This window comes from Anguilla rostrata, chromosome 4 (genome assembly GCF_018555375.3).
Source record: "Anguilla rostrata isolate EN2019 chromosome 4, ASM1855537v3, whole genome shotgun sequence".
In the NCBI taxonomy this organism is placed as follows: Eukaryota; Metazoa; Chordata; class Actinopteri; order Anguilliformes; family Anguillidae; genus Anguilla; species Anguilla rostrata.
This window is the reverse complement of record NC_057936.1, coordinates 47,288,011-47,305,456: the sequence shown is the minus strand read 5'-3', so window position 1 is coordinate 47,305,456 and position 17,446 is coordinate 47,288,011. Positions and strand designations below refer to the sequence as shown.

Here is a 17,446-nt window from a genome sequence, read left to right as displayed (position 1 = left end):
ACCCACGGCGCAACTCACTTCCGCAAAAACATTTTAGCTGGCACCACCTGCGCGCCGTGGGAAAAACCTTCACGCACACCAGCCAGTTTCAGATAAGATTGGACAGCCCTGCTTAATATGGATGCATTTTTTTACTGCAGGGCTACTCAATCCTGGTCCTGCATAGTCACAGTCTGCAGGTTTTTTTTTTTTCCCCTTATGATCAGCCACCAATTCATACCCAAGAAACCAGGAGACCTGCGTGATGTGAACATTCATGTTCACATCCTTCCTGATTCTTCCTACATTAGATCAACTAATTGTTTATAAATGTCTCAACTTATACTCAATTGTATGAATTGTCACTTAACTGTGCCATTGAAGTTCCTATGGCGACCCCTCGAGGATAACCATTGAAGTTTGTTTAAATACCTGCAGGTCACATGGTAGAGACAAACTGGTAGCCCTACCCATGATGAAGGCAAGTGCATGTTCATCTACTTGGATCCGATTAAGTGCAGCATTCTTTGGCGCGGACTCAGGAATAACTTTACATAACTGTAATCAAGCGCTGTGCTGTCATTACCTGCAGTTCAGCACGCAGTCTCTTGTTTTCCTCATCCAGCTTGGCTTCCTTTTTCTGCATGGAAGTTATCTCGTTGTTCTTGCTGACTCGAAATATCTCGTAATCCTTCCTGAGCCGTTCATACTCCGCGGCATATTCCAGGTCAACCGAGCCAGTGGACTTGAAGCTGGCGCCAATGACCCGCGGGCCACGGCGAAAGGAGCTGCGCAGGAGCCGAGCTTTGGGTTTCACCTCCACAGGTATCTCGCACGCCTCCCCGCCCTCGCCCCCATACGCATCTTCAATCACCTCCCCGGGGCTCACCAGAGAGGATGCCGTGCCCATGCTGGCTATATAAGGTAGCCACTTGTTGGCTATCCCCTTAGCTTCTGCACCACCCCACGACTCAACTCCGATTGCATGACAGTGCCTGGTCATAAATGAAAGGTAAAAGAAAAAACTGTTACAACCGGTAAGGTTTTTGCTCACTTTAACGATACAATCACAATTCAAATGTACAATTCTGACTGTCCCATTTGATCAATCAATCAATATTTTAATATATTCCTGATGATTATATCTGGCACATCTGGTGTGATATATGCCCGTAAACAAAATAAATCACTCATGATCTTTACCTAGACTAACGCTAACGTTCCCAGAAAGTCTTGCTAGCTCTAGCTAACGTTATCTACTTTCAGATACGTAATGACAGCAGTGACACTGCCTAACATCAGCTAGTTAGACTACATCCATCATGTTCTAGCAAGTTAGAAAGAATAGATGTGTGCATACAAGCAACCCAGTGCTCTGGAATGGATCGCTCACAAAAATTGCAACAATTAACAAGTCTAGTTGGGAAATGGCGTAATGTTAGCGTGCGCTGGACGTGAATACGGCTAAACTGACTAGCTAATACAGCTTCCTAGCTAGCATTGCATCAGGGCATTTACATCACGCACAGATAACGTTAGTGGACGAGCTAATTCAGAGCACCTAGCTAGCTAGTTAGACCAATACATCGCAGTTAGACTATGTAGCTAATACTAGTAGTAGCAAGTAGGGAGTAGTGGTTGCTTCCTGGCTAGCAAGTTATACATAGCTAGTAGCGTAAGTTAGTCTAATTTAAGCAGTGTATCCAACATTTCAACACATCATAGCTTTTTAGTAAGCTAACTGAAGTTATATCTGGTCAACACCCCGTTAGTCAGATGATCTAAAAGAATGCGGTCTAAATTAACACTATATATATACACTATATGTTTTTTTGTTTTTAATTATTTTTCTTTCAAATGCTGAGGTATCACTGCTGAACTTACAAATATGCTCCGACACAGGTGACGTACCTTTAGGATGAACTGTTCTTCAGAAAACACATCATCACACATCGTAGCTATAGCTCGCTAACGTTAGCCATCTAACATTACACGTAAACACGATATTGGTCTTGATAACCAGATCGGTAATTAGGAAAACAACAACGGGATACCCAAGAGATAACTAACTAGTTGCTCAGCATATTGTAAACTTAGATGTTCTTAAGTATCTACACGGTGGCAAAAATGTCAACAAACATTCCTCACACAGTTCTCTATGCTTCCTGGCTGCCCCGGCAACGGAGTGGACCATACTATACGGATCCTCATTACAGACAAACTAGCTGTTGTCGGGCGAGATGTGTGCATTTGGTCGCACGCTCACATTATTTGAATCCAGGTTATGTCTGAATAGCACAATTAGTATTATTATTTAATTTATATGAAATACTGAGACATAGCTTGATTAAAATGAAAATAAACTAAATGCTTAAGTTGGTGTTGATCACCCATTTGGGGCAGCTTCATTGTGAATTAACTATTGGTTAGTTTGTTACAGATAATTGCGATACTTTGTTACAGGTGACTTGGTGCAACACAAAAACAAGATACTTTGTCACTAATCGCGAAGTTCTACCACACGTGAAACGAGGCACGACATAATGTGCATTGTAGCCTACTGCAATAATCACACGCTGTGTACTTATTTTATATTGTAATTTTAATTGTATAGCCTAGCTGTGTAGTCTAACAGTACTACTGCAGGACTGTTGTATTACATCATTGCATTTCATACGTGAAGGCTATCCTTGTGGTTAGCCTTTTTTATTTTCTTTATTATAAAAAAGCACACCAGAGGTATTTTTCAATGTATACAATTTTTTTTTAACAGAAGTGTTTTAATGTATAAATTCAGCGTATATTAAAACATTTTTTAAACTTTATCTGCATTTAGAAAGTTAGCACATGTTTGTACATGCTGGTTCATACTTTCTACTTCTAAACAAAAGAAAAAAAGAAAAATAATAACAGTACATTAGACATTAGTAGAACGGTACATATGTTCCTACTGAGCTCATGTACTTGAAACAACACTGAATATTTTACTGTGTATTAATTGTTTACTAAGGAGACCGTAATTGTTCCCAGTGCAGAATTGTGCTTTTACTTGTCATTGTTGACTGGATGATTTCCAGTCAAGGAATGAAATTCACTGTTCTAATTTATCAGCATGCTACAATGTAAGCACTACAACTACATGCCTACCACATTGTTAAATAACAAAGCAAAACAAACAAAAAAACAATATAAAATTCAAAAAACAAATTATAAGCATTCACATTAAATAAAATGATACGATTTGCATAAGAATGCGTTGGCTATCTTGTGTTTTAAATTATGTTGTGCTCGACTTATTCCGATGGAAAAGCTGAAGTAATGTGTTTCGGTAGGTTTTGGCGAGAAAAAAATACATGACAGGATCCAAAACTCCACTGATGCAAGTAAGAGAGGAAGTGATGCGATTGCAAAGTACAAATGAAGCCATATCACCTCTGCGAAACAGACTATCAATGTAGATAAAGCGGCTAATATGGTATGGCATGAAAGCCACAAGGAAGTTCACAAGGATCAGTACAATCAGCCTGGTGGCCTTCCGCCGCATGAATCTTTGCTCCTGGTGCACCCTGCTCCACAGCCTATGCAGGATCAGAATGTAGGAAACTGTGATGGTGACCAGCGGGATCGAAAAGGCTACGGCGGCGGACACCAGTGCTCGGGGGGACGTCTTCTCGCGGTAAAGCTGCCTGCAAACGGTCCTGCTGGAGTTTGAGTCGTTTACCTGCGTGGTCTGTTGGGACAGCAGCAGCGGCATCGTGACCACGATGAGACAGAGCCACAGGATGGCACTGCCAACGCTGGCGTACAGAGGCTTCCGCAACTTCACAGATCTCACCGGCAAAACCAGGGCAATGAAGCGGTCAAGGCTGATGAAAGCCATGAAATAGAGGCTGCAGTACATGTTGAGGTAAAACAGGTATCCCAGCACGCGGCAGAGGATTTCGCCGAGTGGCCAGTTGTTGTCCGTGAGGTGATAGACGACACGCATGGGAAGCATCGCCAAATAAGAGATATCTGCCACTGCCAGGTTCTTCAGAAAGACCTTCGCGGGTGTATTATTCTTGTCTCGGACAAATACCCACAGAGCAAGGATGTTGCCCGGTACAGCGAGGATGAAAACCACAATGTAAAAGGCGGCAAATAGGACATTCTCCTGGTGAGAGCCCACTGCGTATCTGTCAGTCCTTTCCTCATCACTGCTGTTGATGAACGCCATTGATCGGGACGTGGCTCTTGGAATATAGCTGAAAAAATAAAGATTCTACGCAATAAAATGTGCCAATTTCTGTAGAGCACCTTGTATATGTGAATCCGCATGTGGTTTGTGCTGTATATCTGCCTGCATGTGAGAGCTTTTCTAAGTGTATGAAGTCTCTGTGGATGATGGTTGGGTATCTGCATCATTTGAAACAGAAGACTGTGGTTTCCTGGAGGAACTGAGTGACAAGGGGGAGTGGATTTCACACATAAATATGTAAATTATGTTACAGAGATCTAAATAATGCTTAATCTTTTCCCCCTAATTTGTATTTTGAAAAAAAAAACAGTTACTGATGCATTTCTCTATAACTTTGCCTTACAAGTAAATGCAAGCATCATACACTGGCGAGCTTGTTTTAGTGTTTGCTCAACTCAAAAAAAGAAGAAAAAGAGAAGTTAAGGACACATCATGTTGATTGAAACCCAGCCAATCTTGACTGAGCAAGGAATACAGAAGAAGCTATGTATCTACAATTTTCAAATGGCCACATTTATAAACACCACATGAAATAAATGCAGAATTAGTTAATTTTGCCTCATAGTCATTGTTTGATTTGAAATACAAATTTGATTAGTACAGAGGAAAAACAATCAATTTGACACAACTATGCCAATGCTTTTGTATTGTATTTGAGAGAGAGAGAGATTTGCATTTAAAGATGAAAACCAAAATGGCAACTCAATGACTGTCCTTACAAAATCAAAGGGAGTATGTAGAAATTTTAAAATTTTATTCAAGTTGCAGTATCTGAGTGTACATTTCTTCAATTTTTACAGATATAATATTTGAAGATATAACATGAATTCTGTTTGCTTATATGTATTTGTACCTATGTATTGTAGCCTACATTATTACATTTGGTGCACATACATGCACTAACAACCCATTTGTATTTTAGGGTATGAGACAGAACTGTTGCTACCAGGGCCGGTTTTAGCCTGCTATATTAGGGTGGGCCAGTAGAAATAATAGGTGGGCAACTTGGAAGTAGTGCAGTCACTAGGGTTGGTGTCACTCAGTGCGGTCGACGACGGGGGGGTGGGGGATGGGGGGGGTGTGTGGGCACAAGGAATAATTGCATGTTATGCATTCAAATGATACATTAATACCACTAATTAAATCAACCGGCAGTACACTGCATCAGAGAAACTAGCTGTTTCAACCCGTCAGAGGCGGGCTGTAGGCTGCCCACCCAATCAGAAGTCAGAAACGGTACTGGTATTTTTTGTGCTATTTTTCCATTGGCTGAACAAAAGAAAAGTTTATTTTTTTATTTTTAACTTTTGATTGGGTGGACAAGATGCACGTAGCCACTGCCAGCCGTGGTTGCTACATTGTTTTTGCTGGGTTTGCTTGTTAAAGATACTCAACACAATGGTTCCCCCAGCTGTGTAAGAGGAGAAGAAACTAGGCAAATGCTACAATATGACAATGCAACATACAGCTGACCATGAAGTTTAGTCAAATAAACCTTAAACCATCTAAACAATAACTTTTAATGTTAAAGTTTTTTTCCTTTGTCATAGAAATAACATTATATTCATCCACAGCCTTCAATGGCAAGCCGACATAATGTAATCTAATGTTGAACAATGAGTTGCTATATGTTGATGAACATAGACACTCCCGAGGACCTCCATGATACGTATTATAAATACTTAATCTTTGTCAGTTCTCAGAGAACTGGTTATTTACAACACCAGACTTGCCACTCATATTCTCATGGACCTTCACTTTATACACAGGCTCACCGTTATATGCAGGTAGGAAGGAAGGTAGCGAGAGAATCGCAGGTTTTGTCTGTTTGTAGAAGCAGACCGCAACTAAACGGATGGAATTCAGAACTGTGGCGACAATCATCAGGAATCCTGTGGGAGAGAACACATTTAGGAAATATAAGAACATCTATCATTTAATACAGTGGTAGCCAACCTGGTTTTCATTTCAACCCTAATTTGGCATAGCTGACTTTACAAAAACCCCTTATCCATTGCACAAGGCAGTTCAGGAACCATCCATACCCAGAACTATCCAGAACCCTGGTAGTTCTGGAATGCGTGGCTCAATGCTGATCTTAGTTGAAGGAAGTGTGCTTTGCTAGGGTTAGTGTGAAAACCTGCAGGATGGTAAATCTCCAGGAACAGGGTTGGTTACCACCGGTTTAATGTCATAAAAGCCTGTGCAAACCATGTGGAACCCTGGAGTCATGTCTTTATGGTGTGGTTTTATTATTATGTAATTGCTGAACTTTGTGTTTTTTTCTAATGAGAGCAACACTAAGGAGGCTGTCACAGCATGCAGGCAACCTGGCTTGAAACCAAATGGTTGCATATGATTATGCCTTTATTTTGGCTGGACTGTAGATTATGTCACACCTGGACTTTGTGTTTTGGTTTAGTAGCTGAGTGATAAAACATTGGCTCATTGGTAGCCTACTGTAGGTCTGTTTTTATACTACAGAAGTTGAATAGGGTAAAGTTAATAAAGACCCCAGTTGTGGAATTATATACACTCACCGGCCACTTCATTAGGTCATTAGGTTCAACGGCAAACTGCACCCGTTAACGCAAATATCTAATCAGCCAATCACGTGGCAGAAACTCAATGCATTTAGGCATGTAGACATGGTCAAGACGATCTGCTGAAGTTCAAACCAATCATCAGAATGGGGAAGAAAGTTGATTTAAGTGACTTTGAACGTGGCATGGTTGTTGATGCCAGACAGACTGGTTTGAGTATTTCAGAAACTGCTGATCTACTGGGATTTTCACGCACAACCATCTCTAGGGTTTACAGAGAATGGTCCGAAAAAGAGAAAATATCCAGTGAGCGGCAGTTCTCTGGGCGTAAATGCCTTGTTGATGGCAGAGGTCAGAGAAGAATGGCCAGACTGGTTTGAGCTGATAGAAAGGCAGCAGTAACTCAAATAACCACTCGTTACAACCGAGGTATGCAGAAGAGCATCTCTGAACGCAGAACACGTCGAAACCTTGAAGCGGATGGGCTACAGCAGCAGAAGACCACACCGGGTGCCACTCCTGTCACCTAATGAAGTGGCCGGTGAGTGTATATTTATGTTTGCATTGTTGTTGAATGTAATGGCTGAAATACCCACCCCTTCATTTCTGTATTTGTTTCTGGATGATCAGGTTGAATTAATAAAAGTTATTTATTAATTTTATAAAAGATTACTACTGGTCTAGTATCAAATGCGGTGAAGGTGAAAAATGAATTATTCTCAGACAATAATCTGGAAATGCATTCATAACATTTTTGATGGTCTGTGTTTTTCTGTACATTTGATCCTTAGTTATTTGAATTGGTCGACGAAATTCAGAGTAACCATATATGCAGAATTTCTACACTCCGTATTTACCTCAGTACCTCCTTTCAATCCGCACTGCCTGAAGAACTGCCTGAATACCATCACCCATAGCTGTTTTTCTTTTATTCTGACATTGCAAAATTATTATCTTGAATATTCGTGAGAGCTTATCTTGATATACAAAACTGCTCTGCAGTTACATCTAAGCATTCTAATTAAGAGTAAAACATTTTGTGCTTTGCTCGGTTCTGTATGCACTGACTGAATGCTTTTATCTCTTACCACAATAAATGGTGATTGGTGCTAAGTCATCAAAGCGATAGCTGTTCGTGAACATCGCACCCAGACAAAGAACTGCCACAGGGAAAACCGTGAAGGTGTAGAGGATATATTGCGAAAAGATGAAGCTTTCAAAAACAAACCTGTGAATGGAAAAATATAATCATTATGTCAATGCTTACAGTAGGGTATGTCAAGAGCTGTTTTCCCAAAATAAATTGTGCACAGATCCTTGCATATAACCTCCTGAGACCCGGTAGAAAAGTGTACTTTCTTTTTTTGGCATAAAACCAATGTCTTAGATGATAAAACATGTTGCAGTGAAAATATTTTAAACATTATTTATTTTACATTTATTGAGTAGTGTACAGTAGGTTTCAGCGTAGTAGAATATTTTGAGATTAAGACCAGAGGCTCATGTCTCTTACCGGGGATAAAAATTAATTGCTGGGTCTTAGGAGGATAATAAACAATGTTTAAGTCACAATTTTGCAGCAGTGTAGGCTTTTGAAACTAATAAATAATAATACTAATAGGAATAATAATAATAATAATGATATTAACAACAAAAATAACTACAACAGTAGTAATAACCTCATGCATGACAAAGTGAGTGGTGTGACCATTACTCAAGTCTCTGTTCTACACCTTAAAAAGTCTTGAAAGCTCACCAAAGAAGGATCCCCAAAAGCAGCACTGTGAGAACTATTGCACTGACGAGTGGGTCCGGGAGGCCCACCCTGTACTTCAGAGCCACGCCCACATTTATCAGGGCCTCTATGAAAGTCCAGGATGCAAAGAGAGCCAGTCCATTTTGAGTCTGGCAGGGAAAATACAATCTTTGTTACCGGAAGAATTTGCTTTGAGTAGAGGATTCACCTCACAAGCATGACTGGGTCTCACTGTCATTTATGATCTGAGCTCTGTTATTAGTGGTCCATAGACCCATATTGTTCAAGAGACTTACTGTATCAGTGTAGTGGCAGCGTAGATGATATGTATATTAATGTTCCTATCCTTATATAAGTGGTTCATCGGATTGGTTGTTATCATTACATAATTATGTTAAATGAATGGTAGTGATAACAGACAGTGACAGAGTAACATGAGCAACTGTAATAATTATTCAAAATAATTATGCATTCCACATTAATTTATCTGTACATTCATCTGACAAATAGACATGCCCCAGAAAAGAAAGGAAGCAACTACAGATACTACTCAAATAATCTGTTCCAATATTGGCATCATAGTAATTTAAATAGAAATTTAAACATTTTTGTATTAGTGGGATTATTTACCATGAACCGAATGTACCATCTTTCATTTGGGCAGTTGATTGTAAGCCAAGTGTTATGTCGATGAAGGTTGTGATAAGAAACAAACAGCATATAATAGCTGCAGATTGGGACAAGCATTTTCACACCAATGGCTACTGAAATGTATCTGTTAACACACAACAAAATGAATTATTTTAGTAGCACAGTCCATTACCACAACATGAAAATCGAGACTATGCCAGTCAATGTCCTGCATGGTACATTGCTTTGGTATATCTTTATCTTTATTCACTGAATTCAAAACACAATACGTGTTACTTATGCTAACTATTGTATATGGCTAAAATTTTAGGAGTTTCATTTGCATATTTCATCAATACACAATACTACTGTACTTCAAATACATATTTTAAACAGGTTTCAAACTATATAATATGAAGCAATATTATAGCATGTCACACATTTGTTAATAGGTGGAAAGAGTCATCCACTTACTGTCTATCCCAGAGGAACAGCCAGCAAATCCTTAAAGTATTGATACAAATCCAAATCAAATAATTAGATGGAGGATGGATTTCAGGGTTGCAGCAAATTGGACCAAATATGTTCCTATGAATAAAGAAGGGTTGCAAAGAACAGATCTCTTCTTAGAATCTAAAATTGAAAGTTATGTTTTTGATATTTACCAATTGGAAAATGCAGAATACAAGATGCATGTAAAATGACAGCGTTTGTCTGTGACAAATGTAACCGAAGCCAGGCAAAGATGACTCTATTCATAAAAATACAGGAATGTAAATGTTGTTTGTCTATCTTGTGAAAACTGCAGTAAATCCAGATAAGCTGACATTTCTGGACCCTTACCTTCGGATGACCGTAGAGAAGGCATACACAAGCCACCCAGCTGTCCACACATTCAATATAATCCAGGTTGAACCAACCCAGCCATCCAGAGAGACTTCAATGGGGAATGTTTTTAAAACATTCTGTGTGGTTGTCTGAAACAAACCTAGGACAGTAATGGAGGTGAAAGGGGGCATAATATTAGACTTAGATTTTTAGATTTATATTTTTCACATTAAGGCTATACGGTAAATGCTTGTCCTGTTCTGAATAGTGTAGTGAAGATGCTGTGGCACCAGAGTGGGACAAAATGAAGTATTCAAATGCAGTGATTTATATGAATTTATTCAATAAAGTGTCTTCCAATTATTCACACACTTTGAAAGCAGACAAACAGCACTAAGTTGCCCTATAACTTGAATGCTGAGTGCATGTCCTGCTCACTCTTTTCATCTCCAGAGGTAGTTTCAGGACATCTCTCTCACTGCATTGTCCAGAAACCCGATCCATTTGACGCTTTTCGTATAAAGTACTGGTTGGATTTGACCTTCTTTCATGTATGAATTAGTTTAGTGTGTTCCAATATTTCCCCAGTGGCCTTGAAATGGACAGCTCGGTTCACAACATACTTTACATTTTTTAAGCCATCTCACCGCTGCAAAAATATTTCCACAAGAATAAAAGTTCTTAACTGGAAACATTGGCAGAGAGAGAGAGTACAGCATGCCACCATCCAGGTATCAATACTCTTTTAGCAATGAAGGACAGTATTTCTGTTAAGTATGCCTTTCCAGTGTTAGTGAATCAGAATGAAGTTGATAAATTAAGACAGAAATATTTATTTTAGTAAATCATATCTTAAAAAGTACATTTTTAACTGCAATATAGCTTTTATGTATCTATATGTTTTTGAATGAGGAATGGTAGTTTTACTAAAGTAAGGCAACGCAAGTTTATTTGTATAGAACCTTTCATACACAAAGGGAATTCAAAATGCTTCACATAGATACAGAATAAGCTCCTGCATGTTAAGCACACTCAATTTTATACACATATCAATGTACATGCAGGACCTGCAAAAATAACTGTATAGAGGCAAATGCACCCCTTGATCCAATTACTTACAAGAAGATTAATAATTTAAAATATGAATGAAAAAACAGAAATGATGCACATCAACCCATATGATCTGATTATCTTTTTTAAACATGGAAAGCTTCCTCTGGAGCCTGAGGGATAACATGTAGAGCTGTATTTACCAGCAAAGACGCCCTGATGTCCTGCCGCTGCCTTCACAAACATTTCTGTGAGTCCCGAGCTGAGAACAGCCAGGAGAATGCAAACTGCGTGCACAGCCACTGGTCTCCCTTCCATCTTCATCCAGTCATACGCAGTGATCAAGCAAAGATCACATTACTTTTATATACACTTATCTGTCAGACTTTAGACTCTGGTTACTGTCCACATTCCATCATGTTCTTCTTTTTCTTTTTCTTTTTTTTCATGAATCAAAGGCAAATATTCATTAAATTGAGTCCACAAAGAATATTTGTGAAATGAATCTGAGGAACAATGAATCATAAAAATATATTTTGGACTGATATGGACAAATTTCTTTTTGTATAATTGTAGCTTATTACAAATGAAATTACAGAAAAGAGACATTTGCTTTGATTAGCTCAACCACATATGCAAAATCCATGCTGAAATCAGAAACCGTCTCACAGGGCTACTAGTGAGGAGCACTATACAATTAAAAGGTATTAATTTTTTAAAATCCATTTTAATAACAGAATCATGAAAAATATTTAAATATGAGGTAAAGGTAACATAATCATGATTTAGACGCATCTATCACATTTTTTTCCATTATTATTTTTATTATAATTATTAATAATAATAATAATAATAATAATAATAATAATAATAATAATAATCACTCAAAATCAGTTAAGTAAATATTTTTTTCTGTTTTCCAGCCATGTCCATCGGTGACATCATCACTGCTGTGTTTCTGTCCTGGTAGAATGGTTTTTTGTGGTGCTTCCATATCACCAAGGCAAGTCGAATTGCAAACAAGGTACAGGCCACCGACAACAACGCCGCTGCAAAAAACAACACTTTGATTACCTGATGTATAAATCCCTCATCCTCCCTATTCCTACCTTTAGCAGAGTACACCCACCAGATCTTTATTGCATGGCTTTGGCTGCCTGTCACACATTTCAAAGGTCGACGCTACATAGTTAATGGTTTGTTTAGCTTACTGCGGGCCGTGTGTTTGCTCACCAGTAAAAATGCCATTGTTACTGGGCAATGCAGCGTCAAAGTTTTTGGATATGTTTCCAGAGAGAGCCAGGATGACCACAGGGTAGACCGTGAGGATGTAACGGACATGGTTATCCAGGATGAAGTTCTCCAAAACAAACCTGGGAGAATTTCAGAAAATTTTGAAATGCTTCAAGTATCAATGATGGAAAGCAAGCATGACATCAACAGGAAATAGGGGTGTTCTGAAACATTGATGCATCAGTGTATCGCAATGCAAACATTGTGATCCAACAGCATCGATGTGACATTGAATTGATTAGTATCACAATGGATTATTAATTTACATTGCAAACTTTAGGTAGACTCAGGCACTGAACCTAATAAACACATTTGTTAACTTGGAAGGTTGTACTGTTTGTTTCAGTGCTCTCCTGAGTGTTGTGGGGTGAGGTGAGGGGATATCTGTCAACTCTAATAATCACATTCACATCGGAGCTTATCGCATCATGTTGTGACTAATCTTTCATAATTGTATCCTATCTTTATAAATTAAGAGAAATTGTATCACCTCATTGATCACTAAGATTGTATCATCATAACGTTTCATCGTCACACTCCTACTGGGAAATAACGATATGCAGCTTTAATCATCAGTCATTCACTATGATCCAGTTCGTTTCTCATTACTTATCTTCTTTGGAAATGACTTCACAAATGCATTACATTAAGATGCCATTATGTTGCATTGGCCAATGCTGCACACCTGTTGTCTATGTCACTATGTTGTCTAGAGCCAATCTTTATCCTTCTTTGGAAGAAAGACTTTTAAAAATACTTTTAAAAATATCTGTTCTTACCAGGCCAGGACCTCTATTAGGAGCAGTGACAGTGACAATGTTGCGGAGTCTGAGCTGGACATTGCTGTTCTGTATGTCAGTACGATAGTTAAGTTAAGCAGTGTAGCTATAGTCGTCCATGTTGCATAAACACCCACTCCATTTTGAACCTGTGACAGAAATTACACAGCAAGCAGCAAATAAAACCGAAACTGAGACCTAACATTAAAAGTAATTTTGAAGTTCCTGAAAGAACAGTGCAACACTGAATCATCAATACTGTTAAACAATGCAGTATATCAATAAATTAGCATATTACATGCAATACATTTTTTTTCATTCATTGCCATACATTTTGCTTCTCATTCAGAGCCAACTGACTGTATTATGTACATAATGATACATTTCTTTCCTGCCTTGGATGGAATGCAACACCGTAAATATGATTTACCAATATCCGAATGAGCCAGAGATCAGCTTTGTGATATTTGTTCAGCCATGGCCCATAGACCTTGAGCCCATGACAGGAGAAGAAAATGATCAGGCAATTTGTAAAGGCCATCAATGCTGAGACGACAACTGCTGGTTCCATGAGCCTGTGAAATAACAAGGCAAGTTGTGGTATAGAGGGAAAGGTTATTTGTGTTGCACTGTATTACTGATTTTCAGTATCTGAGCAGTGGCTGATATCGCAGTGGATATACCACTTTTGCACACAGACTGGTGGAGATAAAGGTTCCTACCCCTTAACATAGGTGACATTCACCCTGAAGCATTGGATAGAATGTTGATATTCTAGATTGCCCGATATAGATCTAACAAGAGCTATGAAGAGTAATTGCTGGTTATAGCTTGTAGACACGAGGCACATTCTTGAGGAGTGAAAACTGTTAAAAACAGGTAGACTAAGCAGGGTAATATATAATGCAGTGCAAGTCAAAGATGAAAGATTAGCACCCAATCACACCCTAAAGACATTCTGATTTGGCAACGGTGCAGTGGCTTGCTGTCATAGATTTATGTCACATTCCATCTTGCTACAGCTAGGTTTCAGTGAGGCTAACATGCTAAGTTATCGGTATCATAGAGATAAAAAGATACTGTCTTTATTAAAATAATCATTACATACTTACTCTCTGTCAAACAGAAATAGCCAGGAGATATTCAAGCTAATATTTATGATCCAGGTCACGTAGAATCCATACGGCAGAATAGCAGGCGTGCAGTACATCCATCCATAGGCATTTCTGAGAAACAGCATAATTAGCTTTGCACTGCGTTTACATCACAGAATGTGAATTCAAGAGAACAAAACAACCTTTTCTGATTTTCATGTTTTTAAATATGCGCAACACAGCAAAGACTTGTGATTGGAGAAATTGTAATGCGGAACCAAGTTCAAGAGTGAAAGTCTGGAGTACTTATTTTAATGTAAACCTGTTCTATTTTATTCCACTTCCAATTGAAGCTGTTCTTTAACATGATAATTATTGTGCTCCTGAGTTTGCACAGAAATTACACGTGGAGCTCTGGGTTGACTCTACCTTCTGCAGAGGCCAGAAAACAGGAAGATGAGCATGCAGGACAGCCAAGGGTAAATGACACCCCAGATGGAGAAGGTCCATCCTGCAGGTGTGATTTCTGTGTCGTACTTGTAGGATACATTCCCTGTGCTTTGCAAAAAAAGATCTGACGGAGATTGCACAGGTTAAAAAGAACAAATACAAAAGCACAAATACTTGGCTAGACTTCATGGCCATGCTGTGTAGAAACCCCTTGTTAAAACCCTTCTTAAACATATAGACACACAATTCTAATGTTTCCTTTATTCTTCTGTATATCGTAAAATATTGGACACGATTCACCATTCTTAATTCCAATTCCAGCCAATGCATTGAATGCCACAGCCATGATGAAAACGATGAGTGAAAGGACCATAACAGCAATACGGGCTGGACTGTGACCTCCCACCATAGTGTCCTGAAAGAGTGGAATAAATGTACTTGTCACTGAATTATTCTGAATGTTTTGATTGTACTGTATTGGCCTGATTTACAGGGTCTTTAGCATGTCCAAAACCTTCTACCACACACAAAACCAATAACATGACCAGTGATTGCTCATGGTATTTGTTTTGTACCAATCATTGGCTGTGTTATTTTTTTGCATGTGCTAAATGGTTTTTTGTGTCCTAAAGGTCTTAATATATCAGGATTTGTATGTTTAAATGAGCACTGTTTCCTCAATCCACCGTTCTGCCCTGCTCTAGGATCATAACATTGGCCTTGGCTTTGCTTGTCTTTCATTTTTCAGTGATGTAATCACTTCTGCCTGTAATGCTAAACTGGTTAACAAAGGGCTCAAACAGGCATTGTAGGTTATATGAAAAAATACATTTTATTTCCATACTGAAAAAAAATTAAGGAGAGAAGCAATGTGTGACTTCCGGTGACAGAAAGTTGCCATTGATTTGGATGCTCAAAGTGTTTTACACGTAGAAACATATATAACCCTTTGAGTATAATGCAATTACTGTGATATGGGATAACACATTCTACTGACCAAGTCGGTTGCAAGTCACTTTTGATCTAACGATCATTATCTTATAAGATCAGTATCTTATATCTAATATCTTGATGCACATCTTCAGACCATGTTTCTAAACTTGCTTACTTTTCCCAAAACAATCTGAAAAGGTTTTACATGTACAGTACATGAGTGACTACATCTACAGCAAATGCATGGTAGAAGTCCATATATTGCAGGAGGCAGTTATCCATTCCCACACTGAATCCCAGTGATATAATGAAGTAAAATCTGTACTGTAGCACAAAAAATAAAAAATAAATAAAAAAAACAGACTGTTGTCATTCAAACCAAAAATGTCTATGACGGTACCTTCAATCTCCCTCCATTACCATAAAACAGAACACATTTATGTAATTTTATGTACTGTAAGCACTTGTATTCATGTAACTGACCCGTAAAGTATTTAGTGTTAAATTAATTGTAGTAAGGTACATTTTGCTCTGATAGTGTGCATTTGACCTTGTTTGGACTCATTTCATCTGTTCCAATTGAAACATTTTTCTGTGCCCCTGCGGGTGTAGAGAGTGAGGTATATTCAGCATACAACAGCAAAAAAGAAAAGTAAATATCACAAAAAACATAGTAATGGAAAGATACTGCTTTCCTTCATATTTTCATGTGCTTTCAGGTGAAAGGGATAGCTTTGGAGAGTTTAATCATATAAAGAGATGTCTCACCATGTCCAGATATGTCTTTGATACAGATTCAATGTTGCTTCTGAGTTAAATATCCAGTTAAGCATGCAGGTTTTGGCAGCTCTTACTGTATGTCTGTCTTTCCGCAATGACCGTTTTCCTGTCCAAGGGCAGAGACGCAATCATGCTATTTCACAATATTTATGGTCATCTCACATGTGCTTTGCTATCGCCACAGGTCATAAACCAAATGTCACATCCTGACATTTGAGATAAATGAAACACAGGTACTCTCAGTGCTCTCACAGGTAAACACTGAGTTACCAATCAAGAACTGGACTGGTGCATTCTTCTATCATCTGATTCATTTGTCCATTTTTTATTTTTTAAAACTATGATTTCCTTTTATAAACCCCTGCCATGAAAAGCAAAACAATACAAAAACCAGTGTTCACTGGTAAATTCTCTTTCATTATCTTTGTGCCAGGATAAAATGAACAGCAGAATATCACATTTTATATTTTTCAGCCACAAGGTGTCACAACTGCGTAACCTTTCAGCATGGTTCAGCACCGGGCTTTTGTGTTAGCATCCGTTTATTTATTTTATTTTCTTTGGGGGGGAGGGGGGGGGTTATCTAAAGTCAAATTTTCTGGAAATTTGGGTGAAAAGGAACAGGCTTGTGATTTAGATGGTCACAATGAAAGTTTATGGACTGAAATACAGTGCCCTTGATATTATCAACTACCATTCTGCTTATGCAGTGATAATTGTGTCTTCCACACTTCTGTCAGTCTGCAGTTTACACAAACTGCTGTGCTAATGGTTAATACACAGCCTGTAATTTAACAAAGCAAACCCCTTACCAAATCCATGTCATGGAGTAATTAAATACTGTACTTGTTTTTATTAACCCCAGTTATATTAAGATATCCGCTGATTAAAATGATTCCACATTAATTAAATCTGCCTCTAGGGTAGAGTGCTAATTTTCTGTTGTACTGTAAATGAACCATATTCATTGTGTGGACTCCAATCATATTGACTTTTATTTTTTTTCACACTACATTTGAACAGACATACTCAGTGGTTAGGCTGAGGGTACATTATGGTGGTAATTATATTGTTTTGATGCAAACATTTAGCAA

General features: G+C 38.4%; 4 protein-coding genes across 5 annotated transcripts in view; all 4 read right to left on the bottom strand.

Annotated features, from left to right (window-relative positions):
* The window catches only part of LOC135253483 (nephrocystin-3-like), a 67,833-nt gene extending 65,684 nt beyond the window's left edge, over positions 1–2,149 (bottom strand). The window contains exons 1-2 of one of the 2 annotated variants that reach the window (XM_064332815.1): positions 1,891–2,149; positions 566–974 (exon numbers count right to left, since the gene is read on the bottom strand). In XM_064332815.1, the coding sequence (XP_064188885.1) occupies positions 566–889 (324 nt within the window). In that variant the 5' untranslated portion in view covers positions 890–974; positions 1,891–2,149. Of the gene's footprint in view, positions 1–565; positions 1,830–1,890 lie in introns of those variants that run through there. The other variant, XM_064332817.1, reaches the window with a different exon arrangement.
* A 169-nt stretch (positions 2,150–2,318) lies between these two features.
* On the bottom strand, positions 2,319–4,334 carry si:dkey-96n2.3 (uracil nucleotide/cysteinyl leukotriene receptor). Its single transcript, XM_064332823.1, has one exon. It carries the CDS (start codon positions 4,193–4,195, stop codon positions 3,257–3,259), a length of 939 nt encoding a protein of 312 aa, XP_064188893.1. The 5' UTR covers positions 4,196–4,334; the 3' UTR covers positions 2,319–3,256.
* Positions 4,335–5,688: 1,354 nt separating this feature from the next.
* On the bottom strand, positions 5,689–11,610 carry LOC135253486 (uncharacterized). Its single transcript, XM_064332822.1, has 7 exons — positions 11,227–11,610; positions 9,989–10,133; positions 9,620–9,733; positions 9,146–9,290; positions 8,516–8,664; positions 7,848–7,987; positions 5,689–6,108 (listed from the first exon to the last, which is right to left on the bottom strand). The coding sequence occupies exons 1-7, from the start codon at positions 11,345–11,347 to the stop codon at positions 5,909–5,911; spliced, it is 1,014 nt and encodes a 337-aa protein (XP_064188892.1). The 5' UTR covers positions 11,348–11,610; the 3' UTR covers positions 5,689–5,908.
* Positions 11,611–11,917: 307 nt separating this feature from the next.
* Positions 11,918–16,454, bottom strand: LOC135254146 (uncharacterized). The gene is made up of 8 exons (XM_064334123.1): positions 16,341–16,454; positions 14,940–15,054; positions 14,619–14,763; positions 14,208–14,321; positions 13,526–13,670; positions 13,096–13,244; positions 12,257–12,396; positions 11,918–12,072 (listed from the first exon to the last, which is right to left on the bottom strand). The coding sequence occupies exons 1-8, from the start codon at positions 16,341–16,343 to the stop codon at positions 11,918–11,920; spliced, it is 966 nt and encodes a 321-aa protein (XP_064190193.1). The 5' UTR covers positions 16,344–16,454.
* Positions 16,455–17,446: the final 992 nt, after the last annotated feature.

Coding starts and splice junctions, on each gene's coding strand:
- si:dkey-96n2.3 (XM_064332823.1), bottom strand. CDS start 4,195: ATGGCGTTCATCAACAGCAGTGATGAGGAAAGGACTGACAGATACGCA.
- LOC135253486 (XM_064332822.1), bottom strand. CDS start 11,347: ATGAAGATGGAAGGGAGACCAGTGGCTGTGCACGCAGTTTGCATTCTC. Junction 9,734..9,988: donor TTCTCTACGGTCATCCGAAG/GTAAGGGTCCAG, acceptor CTTTATTCATAG/GAACATATTTGGTCCAATTT. Junction 8,665..9,145: donor GATGGTACATTCGGTTCATG/GTAAATAATCCC, acceptor TTTCCCTGCCAG/ACTCAAAATGGACTGGCTCT.
- LOC135254146 (XM_064334123.1), bottom strand. Junction 14,322..14,618: donor TTTTCTGGCCTCTGCAGAAG/GTAGAGTCAACC, acceptor GCTGTTTCTCAG/AAATGCCTATGGATGGATGT. Junction 13,245..13,525: donor TCTGGCTCATTCGGATATTG/GTAAATCATATT, acceptor TTTCTGTCACAG/GTTCAAAATGGAGTGGGTGT.